General features: G+C 41.2%; 1 protein-coding gene across 1 annotated transcript in view; it reads right to left on the bottom strand.

The window, feature by feature from the left end:
- sgcz (sarcoglycan zeta) overlaps positions 1-12122 on the bottom strand; it is a 218742-nt gene that overhangs the window by 149378 nt on the left and 57242 nt on the right. Inside the window, exon 2 of the mRNA XM_077205055.1 lies at positions 7097-7291. Within this exon, the coding sequence (XP_077061170.1) occupies positions 7097-7291 (195 nt within the window). The remainder of the gene's footprint in view (positions 1-7096; positions 7292-12122) is intronic.

The raw sequence follows: 12122 nt of genomic DNA, 5'->3' as shown, positions 1-12122 counted from the left end.
GGATTAAGATTTCAGACAACCTCCGCAATTATTACAAATTACTAGAGGTCAACAGGTAATACTTATCCTGTGCGAATAGGACCCCCAACACTGAACATTTTCTTTTTTATCCCTAATCAAACACACCTGATTCAACTCATCAGCTCATTATCACATGGGGATATATGTTATAATTAGCTGATGAGTTGAATCAGGTGTGTTTGATTAGGGAGACAAAGAAAACGTGCCGTGTTGGGGGTCCTTCAGGAGCAGGGTTGAGAAACAATGCTCTTAGTGAATGAAAATATCCTGCAAAGTTTTAAATCTGAAAGTGCACCGTATATAAAGTTATTGTCGTTCAAAAGTAAGAGTCGACTCTGAGTCAATGAAAGTAATTGTTTTTCAAACAAGTCATAGGCCGTTTCATTGTGACGTCAAGATGAAACATTAGCATATTAGCAGCCCACTTATTGCACGCGCAGACCACCAGAGAAAACTTGAACCTCAAACGTGCAGCTGATTCCTGTGGATACTGGATAGCATCATGTCGAGAAGATGCTGTGCTCTACAATGTGAAGGTAAAGCCAGTTTTATTTTCCACTGCCCAAGGATGAGCATGTGAAGAATTAACCAGTGGTTTAACCAGTGGTTAAAATTCATCTTTACCACGATACCACAGCAGTATAATCCTAAACTTGTTCTGTGTTACCTTTATTTTACTGACGACTGTTTCTCAAGGCATTGAGTTCAATGCAGGATTCACAAACCACTTGCTCTTGAAATTATGGTGTTCAAAATACTTAGTATTGAGTTTTATATTGTGTAGGTCTCCTGCTAACTGGTTAACTCACATTATTACTGTCTTACTGAAATACTTCTGCTAATCAGTTGTGGGCCACTATCACCTAAAACTGTTTATTAATGCAGATTGTCTGTCGTTTTCACTACTTTGAGGAAAGATTAAGCATGGAGAAAGATTTGTTTTACCAACGTTTGCTACATAAGTAATTAATGCTAGAGCTCGGCTAATGTATGCACTGTTATTGATACAGTTTCCACATGATCACTGCAATAAATTAGAAAACTACTCGGTAAATAAGTACAAGTAAAGTAATCGGTTTGTTGATGGACATGCACTTTTTAATGCTGATGGTGAGGAATTACAGTTGCAACATCTCATAATATACCTCAAACTAAGTAGAGTATCACTGAGAAACGTCCTGCTTGAGTCGTCCTTGCGATAGAGGTTCGGGTTGAATGAATAGTTCTTCCAATGTTTCATTATCGCACTCGCGCTCGTATTGATATGGTAAAATCGACGCCATGGTTCGTTACTGTGTTTACGGTGTAGGAAGCCCAGGACAGCTGGCGTAGTTATGACAATGGGCGTTTTTGTTTTTGACACACGCGCTGCACGTGGTAAACCAATCACAACAGACTGAGCCGTCTGGCCAATCAGATCAGAGTAGTTTGCGGAAATTAGGGATTTAGAGAGATTGGTTAATCTCACGAGTCCTTTGAAAATCATTGAAAATGTGTTGATGTGCTAATGTATATTATCAGAAAATGAAACAGTTTTTTGACCTTTGATGCATGTAAACCTGTTGTAGGACACTCCCAAACAACATTAGGAAACTTTAAAATAGCCAATCTTTAAAAATGTCAATCAAACAATTATGTTATCATTGGAAAAAAAGTTGAATATACTGTATATTTTTTCTGTATGCATTTTGACTTGGTGTGTGCCAAATTTGATGTTATTACTAGGGATTTTAAGGTGTAGTTGCTAGGTCATTTCGTTTTGGAACCTTCAGAAGACTTTAACTCGAATATCTCTTTAACTTTATCTCAAAATATACTTTACTGACTATCGACTTCAAATTTTTGGTCTGAATCCAACAAATCATACATCATTTTGAAGGTAATATAGAATGTGAATATATAGGTATTATACATATAAAAATAACAATAACTCTTTTTTTGAAAATGTGACCGATCATGGAAAGTAGGGACACAAGTCGGCAGCGCAACTTTCGAGCAAAATGAGATGTTTATTTTTTTGCTGAATCTGTTAGTTGAAATCACGAAGAAGCCTCTCCATGTTTGAGATAGCAGTATTGGTATATTTAAAAGTGTACATTTTGAGGTTGAAATCAGCTTGTTTTTTGGAGATTCTAGCTTACAGTAGGGGCGTGTCATTGTTTGTGCGTATTTCCATACTGGATGAGCCGGCTTTTGCCCCGCCCTCCAAGGGAACAGCGTGGCTACTTGTTATGCAAACCTCTGGCCGGCTCTATCTGATTTCAAAATTCAATGAAGATGGAGGCCGCAAAGATTGTCGCAGACGAGCTGAACTGTGGCAGTTACACAGAAAATGTTTTGAAGTACTTCTTCGACAAGCCGAATGCTTATGAACAAGCGCTCACTGATTCTGAAGACGATCTGAGCGACGATGAAAGCGGCATGATAAGACTGAATAATATCCCTAATCTACAACTGAGCGAAGATGAAGACGAGGAAGAATGTATCGGACTGGCGTCAGACGAGTTGGACCGTAAGTATCAGAGGCTATATCGATAGTAACATTTGATGGGGATATAAACAGAGAAATGGGGAAAATCCGTAACTTTGACTGTAAATGCTACACGAGGAGAAAAGAGAACTCTCTGCATGGGAGACAGTCCTGTAGCCAGGAGTTTTCTCCAGACATTATGTACTACATACGGCTGGATTCTTTAGCTGCGGAAAAAGAGTGGCAGGACATGCGAATTATTGGACATTTAGATGCAAACAGACGCACAGTGCAAACTTCGGAGATGGTTACACTTACATTTACATTTAGTCATTTAGCAGACGTTTTTATCCAAAGGGACTTACATTTGAGGATTAAACCAAGCGAGTCATCCTGGAGAGGCAAAAACAACGCAAGAAGGGCTCAGAATACAAAGTTCAAACATTGCTCAGAGTAGCATAAACCAGACAAGCAAAGATTTCAAGAAAAAGTTTTTATTTTTTTTATTTTATTTTATTTTATTTTTTTATGTACATCCACAAACATCCACAAAGAAGACCCCGACAAAGAGAAAGTGTGCCCGAACGACTTATTTCATTGGAGGCAACAAGCTCTGCAAGAATACTTTTCTGTTCCTTATGGGGTGAGTTTCCATAAACATCAAAGTTTGTCGTTTTGTGTTCTTTCTAAGAACACTTAGACATGCTCATTTACATCTCATTTAGATAAGCCATACATGTAAAGCTGTAAAGCACAGGGGGGAGCTTTACAGGGGGTATGGCGTATCTAAATGAGATGTAAATGAGCCCTATTGTCACTCCCAGCAGCAGAGAGAGGTGAGAACTGCACAATCTTTAGAGGCAGTTTTCTCACCTTTGAGCTTTTTTTGAGTGCCTACCTTCAAATGGCCACAACTTCTCCAAATAGTATCAGATTTCCACGTGTTACACATCGTTGGAACGTTTGGAAACTACACTTTCAGAATCCGTGAATAACTCAAAATGCCCCAGAACCAACTTGTGTCCCTACTTTCCGTGATCGGTCACAAGCGTACTCATTGTGACTCATTTTGCTAGCATGGGCCACAAATGTACACCAAGTTGCTGAGAATCAGATACAACTTGATTTTTACATTTTCTCAAGAAAAAACGAGTGGACTGTAACACATTGCTCATTGTTAGTCAATAAATTAACTAACATTCGTTAACTAACATTCATAATGTGGATACAAGCAGTTAATTTAGATATTACCCTATGAACCACAAAAAAAAAAAAAAACTTTCTACAGCACCTACAGTATATGCGGTTGCTAGTGTGGCAGGTCCAATAAAGTTCTTCCTGCCTGTATTTGGTTGGTTAGTCTACTTATTAATATCTGTCCAATCAGTGGGCTGCAGTAGAGCGTATATAAACTGTATGGCATCACGAGTCACCGCCCCTTCTTCCCATGCCGTCATTTAGTTGCCATCCAGGGCGGCGTATGAAGTCCTGTGGCTGGCATTGGGTTGTGGTTGTCCCTCTTCTGTCAAAGGTTTGGGTGAGACTGATTCAAGCACGGCCAAATACGGGTGTTTGCAATTCAGTACAGAGGAGCTTAGTTACCGCCGACGTGCACATTGTCCTCCCGATAGACTGGACGAGCCCTCAGCTTCCAAGCATGTGTGTTGTCTGCCTGACTGATTTGGATCCCGGAGATCGCAAAGCTCTCGAGCTGAGTGCTTAAGGCAGTGGTGGACTGGCTGGTGGTGGTCTTTTCAGCACGAGTGCCCGGTCATGAGGGGTGTGTGTGCGTGAGTGTTGATGCACAGGTGTACGGGAAAGGTGACCTGACGTGGAGGCCTTATTGTGCCCTTTATTCCCTGCTGTCATGCCTCGGCTCCTTTCTCCTGAATTCTGATGTCGCTGAATACTCAGTTCGCTCTTTGTGTGTTTTGTTAAATGGTGTAATTGTTGTGGTCTACGTTAAATGTTATCAATGTTTTGTTCTCTGTGTTTTTATAGTCATTTCCAATTTGCAATATATATATATATATATATATATATATATATATATATATATATAACATTTTTTTTGTAATTTTTTTTTTGGTATCCACGTCTCCCGCCGATTCACTGTAAACTAAACTGTGTTGCCTTAAGAAATTTCATTTTATTGTCCTGGCAAGATTCCAGGGCGGTGTAGTTGCTAGCTGACAACCTTTAATCCCTCTGATACCCCTTTTCTAGAGTTGGGGTACTCGGACTCGGACTTGAGTCCGGACTTGAGTCCAATTTTGAATCGCTTTTATTTTAAATAAAAAAAGCTATAATTTATTATTTTTTGATAGAAACTTAGAAGAAGACAGCTGCTGTCTTCTACGCACTGCTCTTCTTTTATGCACTGCAGCCGCTAAGCTAGATGTTGTTATTGTCATGCGTGTTCTGGTTATTTGCGCACGATTAAACATGAGTCTTTATATGGCGATAAAACAAAACTTTGTTGTCTTTTTTTGTTGTTGTTTTTTTGAAGTGGGGATTGGGGGTGCGCCAATCAGGTTGGGACATAGAAGGGGTTGCACAGGAAAAAAAGTTTGGGAACCGTTGGCCTAGACCACAAGACAAAATACAAACACAAAATACAAGACAAATTACTTGATTGTAATATTTTGTGTCATTACCTGAATGATCCACAACTGTTTTTTGTTTTGTTTTGTTTTTTGTAATGGTTGTTCATGAGGAAAAATCCTCCAGCTCCTCCACATTCTTTGCTTTTCCAGCATCTTCTGCATATTTGACTCCTTACTAGCAGTGACTATGATTGTGAGATCCATCTTTTCGCACTGGTGACAACTGAGGGACTCATACACAACTATTACAAACCCTGCAAACATTTAGTGATGCTCAAGAAGTCCATTAAGGATGGAACTGGGTGTAAATTGTTCTTATTTTGTTGAAAAATTATATTAATTTAGTCCTGCCCTACAGAGGATAAAAAATATATTAGCATTTAAAATAAAATAAGAAAAATGTAAATATCACCATCCTCTTGCCCAAAAGTTTACCCCTGGCTCTTAATGCATCGTGTTGCATTATTGAGCATTAGCCTGCAGATTCTGAAAGATGTACAATAAGTAAACATATGACTTTGACTATACATTGCAATCATTTTGTAAGGTTTAAAATATTAATTTAAGAGCTCAGTGTTGAGACCATTCGCCGGAATTTGATTGACAGGCAATCTGACCAATGATAATGCAGATACCCGCCATTTTTGTCCGACAAACAATCCAAACCAGTTAGTAGATTGAAGTCAGTGGACTTGAACTTGAAAAATGGTGTTGTGTATTGATTTCTTTTTGCAGTTCTGATTTTCATTCATGTTTAGTTCGTGCTATAACTAGAAGATATTATCAGTTCATGTGCTGCTTGAACTGAGGCCTACACATTAAAGCACCAGAAAACAGTATGTATTGTTTGAATTTCATAATAATTATAAAAATTTGAAAGATGAGACTTTATTTCATACCCAAAGTAGGCTGATCTGTCTTGTATGTTGGCGCATGGTCAGTGTCCTCTTTGCTCAGCAATTTATTTTTCAGTGTGTGAGAACATGTGGAGTGAGAGCGGAACAGCTTGCCGGATGTAGCAACAGTAACTAAGTGGGGCGGGTCTTTGTGTAAGGTCAATTTCAAATCATTTAAATATTTGTGGACTCGGCCGGACTTGACTCGGACTCGGATGTTAAGGACTCGGACTCAAGTCCGACTCGGCCCTCTTTGGACTTGGACTCGGACTCGATTGTTAAGGACTTGGTCTTGACTCGGACTCGACAAAGGTGGACCCAACACTACCCTTTTCCACCAAAGCATTTTGAGAGCTGGTTCGGAGCCGGTGCCTACTCGTGAACCAGTTCTTTGTGTTTCGACATCCAAAGAGCCGATTCTCGGCCAGGAAAATTGGTTCCAAAGCGGCACCTACTCTTTGCTGGACTAGAAACATTATTTTACCACGTCATGTTTATGTCGGGGGCTGGTGGCAGGGTTATTGTGACCAAAAACACGACGGGACCTCCATCTATAGTAATCCAGACAAGCAGCACAAATGTGTTCTAAATGTCTTCTTCTGACCCCAATATTGCCATTGAAATTGTTATGCTTAAAGTTGGCGCAAGCGTTTCTGGGAAAGTCAAGATGTATGGCGATGTACAAAGTGATGTAACGACGTCGTTCGCTAGGCTCTCTAGTCAGTGGAAAAAACTGAGAAGGTTCGCAAGTTCAACCAACTTTGAACCAGTTCCGAACCAGTTCTTTTTTGGTGGAAAAGGGGTATGTGTCTCGCCTACCTATTCTAGGTATAAAATTGTGAAAACAGCCCGACCCAAAGTCTCAATAATATTCAGATCCACAGATAAGGCTTACATCCTTCTTTCAATGCAGGACTAGCAAGGAGCCCAATTTTTGGTATAATTAATTTCTGTAACACAGGATGAGTTATGCACCAATGTTTAATACTTACTGTTGGGGTTGTTCATATTAAAAGCAATAGTATTGCTTGCATCAGTGTTAAAAGAAAAAAAAAAAACATAATGAGAAACAGGATCACAATAAAAGACAGAGAAGTGCTCACCACGGTGAAGTTCATGACTTTTAAGATCCAGATGGTCAAGGCTAGGTTGACGATCATGGTGACGAGGAGGAGGAGGATGAAGAAATAGAGACAGCGCTTTCGCCAACCATAAATCCCCACAGGGTACACAGTAGCACATCCCGGCCTTTGGAGGGGATTCGGCTGAGATGCCAGGATGTACTGCTCCTGAGTCATCTAGTGAGAAAGAACAGAAAGAGATTTGTTTCAGGTTTCTTAAATATTTTAATATTCTTTAAAGCACTTGTGGTAGCTCACAGGAAAAACAAATATATAAAAATAAAACGGCAACAACTTCCAATGCGCATTAAACAAAAACTCTTTAGATGTTGGATAAATGCACAGTTTCATTGACCTTTTCTTTGATCCAATTATTTTCTGTGCTGTTTATCTTCTTTTGGTATAAGAGAATCATGTCAATAATTTCCAATGCATAATTATTAAGCAATGTTCAACTAATTGACAGTGAAACAAAATAAAAAAAACAATGGTTCTGGTATAGGAATGTAAAAAAAGTAAGATACAAAAAAAGATGAAAGATAATGGAAACAAAATAATATTTAGTAACCATGTATTTCAATGATCCACTTTAGACACTCTACTAACTCAGACCTGGCGATTGGACACACAAACTGGGGCGGTATTCAGAGAATCGGATCGATTTATGTAACGTAAATTCATCCATTTCTCTGGAATTACATAAATGTTAGTGGCCGGTGAACTGGGAGAAGAATAGAGTAAACAATGTGTATCTAATATGAATAAAACACAATGCCAAATTATAATTGAAAGGATTATTAATGCCTCTTCCATAGACATCAGTGACACAATAGATTTGTACTTTGTAGTACTTAATTTAAATGTGTATCTAATATGAATAAAACACAATGCCAAATTATAATTGAAAGGATTATTATTGCCTCTTCCATAGACATCAGTGACACAATAGATTTGTACTTTGTAGTACTTAATTTAAATGTCTACTTAAACGTATCAAACCTAAAATAAACATTATGTGGTTGAAAACACTGAATCGTTCTGATCTATAAAAAGCGCTGTGCGTGTCTGTCCCTGGTTTAGTGCCACCAGGCAAGTAGGTATAGCTGCAGACCTGTGAACTGCTAAAGAGGGCAGAACCTCCAAAAGGGTCCGAGGTCTCCACATGCAAATATTTTCCCCATTGACTCTGGCTTCAGGCAATTGTCATTGATTTACAGCTCAAATTAGACATCGTTTCTAGATGATCTAAAATAAAATAAAAAGTTTTAAATATGAAATATAAATAAATATGCCTATATAAATTAATATGCTCTGTGAGAGACGAGCCAGGAGCTTGTGGCCAGTGGCCTTTGGACTGGAGTTTAAACCTTCGATCAACGATATGACCAGGAATACCCCGCAAGCTCTCTTATGAGCTGTCCTAGCACAGCAGGTGGGGAAGTTTTACTCTATCGCTTTGTTATAATCCACAGGGGCATCCCAGGGCTTGAGATTTGCAGAGTAGGAGGGAGCAGTTATGCTGGGTGCAACTAAAAAGGTCCCATTGTCCGGTGATGTCCAGTTGGGGAGTTACGGACGTCTCGACAATCTCATTTAACATAATCTTATTAACTGCTTATCTCCTGCACTGCCAATTTCTTTAGCATTCTATTCAACGCAAATCCTGCCCTGCAGTCAATTTCTCTGGTTAATGTTAGGGTGTAGGGTAGGTTTAGGGGTTAGCTTTTGTTCCAGCATACTGTAGCAATGTGTAGGAAATCAGTGTAGGTCTATTGACATGACCAATGCAATTTTTAGAATCGGCTGTGGGGCGGAGTTTGTATTGAACTGGATTGGGGGGGTCATATGCCTGTCTGTCAATGGGAGGAAGACATGCCCTATTTTTGAGCTCCCGCACGATTTTGGAGTTCCCACCCCCATTTGGAGATCTCAAGGCTGCAGCTACAGTATACCCTTCTACAACCAGGACTGAAACACCACACCACTTTCATATGTAACAAAGTTGCCACGCACTCTACTGACTACAATAGTTTTGATCTATTGCGCTAACGACGCATCTGTGGTCACACTATAAGTTTGATGGGCTGAAACTTACATATCTGACAGACGAGATGGCACAAGGTAAAGCTGTTTTTGATGTAACTTTTCAAACGTGAATAAAAACGTTAACTAACTGGAACATTTCCGTCATTGTGTGAGACAATAAATATTTACCTGGTGTAGAAACATTCCAGTAAACACTGCTTATAAGTATTAGAAGTACAAAAAGGAGACAATTACATTTTTATACATCAGTAAACCTGAATGAGATGCGAGGATACGGGGAGAAAAGTGAGAGATTCTTAGTGCATTCCAGTGAATTATTAATGGAATATATCTTAAATTAAATTGGGACAAATGTGCAGTAGCCAATATGTTGTCCTTTTTTATTCTGTCATAGTGGAATTCAAAGAAAAGGAAAAAAATAATCAGAAAAGGAATGCAGCTATTGAAAAGAGCTCTTGCCACAGGTATTATTGTCAAACCACATCACAAAATACCAAGCATTATGTAATTCCCATAAAGTCAGAACATAAGATGATGAAGAAAATTGTATAGCTCATTCAATCAAACTGATGGATAATGAATATTTGTAGTGCAAGCTTATGATTTAAAATGATTTGATTTGGTCAGAAAAAGGTGGATATATATCATAGATTTTACAGTCCATTTTCATTATTTAAAATTAAAAACCTTCAATATCAGGTCGACTGACCCAGAAATGGTTGTTTGTGGACACATAAAAAAACTTACTCGGTTACTAACGTAACCTCGGTTCTCTCTAGAAGAGGGAACGAGTACTGCGTAATATCTTACGCTATGGGGAAAACCTCCCACGAGATATTGAAGCCAAAAAATTATCCTTAATTTTGAATTAATGTAAAACTCGTTGCAGCTGCATGCATACATAGGCAAGACGGCTTGCATGCCTATTGACTGACCTGCGGCAACAGCAGCAGCCTATCGAGAGAGGCACTGCGTGGCGCCATATCAAATGGGGGCGCTTCGCGCCCACTACATCACGTCCCGCCGAAATAGGCGTGGCCTTGACCTATAAATATGGCTCGACAAGCTGATACAAACTGGTTTTTCATCGCCGAAGCGAACCAGAGCATGTTGTAAGCACGGCAAGATACGCAGTACTTGTTCCCTCTTCTAGAGATTACCGAGGTTACATTAGTACATTAGTAACCGAGTACGTTCTCTTACGAGAGGTTCTCTCGTACTGCGTAATATCTTACGCTATGGGGAACACAGTGTAAAACGCCGTGCGTACTGAGATCCGACACCAAAGTCCCAAGGGCAGTAGCCCGGGTTCATATAGTGCATAATCACCATGGACTTACAGAGAGTCAGAGAGGCTAGAAGAGAGGCTAGAAGCGTCTTTCCCCATAAATAGCATCCTACGGGACCTAACCATATTAACAGTGTACCACGCAGTCAGGGAGAAAACGTTCAGCAGCATGAATAGTCAACGGGGCATACAGTGCTAATTTCTCGACCAACAGAAGCTAAGGCTGTAAGGCAAGAACCTCTAGGTTATAAAACCTTAAAAATGTAGACTGCAAGGCCCAGCCTGCCACCGTACAGATATCCTGCAAGGTAATCCCGCTAGACCATGCCCACGACGAGGCCACGCCTCTCGTGGAGTGCACTCTGACACTCAAAGGACACTGCAGGCTCTTAGAAGTGTAAGCCAGCGCTATGGCATCTACTGTCCACCTGGATAGGCTCTGTTTGATGCGGCTAGTCCCTTAGAACGCCCGCTAAACAAAACAAAGAGCTTCTCAGTCTGTCTGAAAACAGACGAGAGGGACACATAAGCTCGCAGAGCCCTGACAGGGCAAAGGAGACTCGCGTCCTTCTCCTCGTTGTGAACCGGGCGGACAGGGAAATAACCTGGGCCCTGAACGGTGTGTTGAGGGATTTAGGCACATACCCATGCCTTGGTTTGAGTATGACTTTCGAGTCATTGGGCCCGAATTCCATACACATCTCGCTCACCGAAAGCGCTTGTAAATCCCCAATGTGCTTCACTGAAGCGAGAGCAATAAGAAACACTGTTTTGACAGACAAATGTTTCATGTCTGACAAATGGATTGGCTTGAATGGGGCACCTTTCATGGCTTTCAAAACCGTAGAAAGGTCCCAGACGGGCACTGAAGGGGGTCTGGGAGGATTCAGCCTCTTAGCCCCTTTGAGGAAGCGCACGACCAGATCGTTCCTCCCCAGTGACTGGCCAGACGCCGGTTTAGTAAATGCTGCTATGGCCGCCACATAAACTTTGAGCATGGATGGGGTTCGGCCCTTATTCAGTAGCTCTTGAAGGAAGGAGAGAACTTCCGTAACCCCGCAGTCTAGAGGTGAAAAGCCCTGAGCTTGACACCAGCCAGAGAACACAGACCATTTTGAGGAATAGAGCCGTCTAGTAGACGGGGCTCTAGCCTGCGTGATCGTGTTTAACACTTCCTCCGGGAGGTTAGCGGGTACCTGTTGATGGCCCATGCATGTAGGGACCATAGTTCCGGGCGAGGATGCCAAATCGAGCCCTTGGCCTGAGAGAGGAGGTCTTTCCTCATCGGTATTGGCCACGGCTCAGTGCTGGTCAGCTACATCAGGACCTGGAACCAAGCCTGGTTCATCCAGAGCGGAGCCACAAGCAGCACTGAGCATCCATTCTCCCCGATTCGTTCCAACAACTGAGGCAGGAGCGAGACGGGGGGAAAAACATAGAGAGGGCAGTGGGGCCAGACGTGGGCCAGTGCATCCCTGCTTTTGGAGAAAAACTCCGGACAGTGAGCGTTCTCTTGGGACACGAACAGGTCCACCTGCGCTCTGCCGAATGTCTCCCACAGCAGTCGGATCGTCTGCGGGTGTAGCGACCATTCCCCTGCTGGAACATTGTTTCTAGAAAGTCTGTCCCGGTCCCAGATTCAGGTGACAAGGCGCATGCGCTGCTTTCAATGAA

Source organism: Siphateles boraxobius, unplaced genomic scaffold, assembly GCF_051911475.1.
Source record: "Siphateles boraxobius isolate OS27281-9 unplaced genomic scaffold, OSU_SipBor_1 53, whole genome shotgun sequence".
Lineage (NCBI taxonomy): Eukaryota > Metazoa > Chordata > Actinopteri > Cypriniformes > Leuciscidae > Siphateles > Siphateles boraxobius.
The sequence above is the reverse complement of the archived record's forward strand: the minus strand, read 5'-3'. Positions and strand labels throughout refer to the sequence as shown.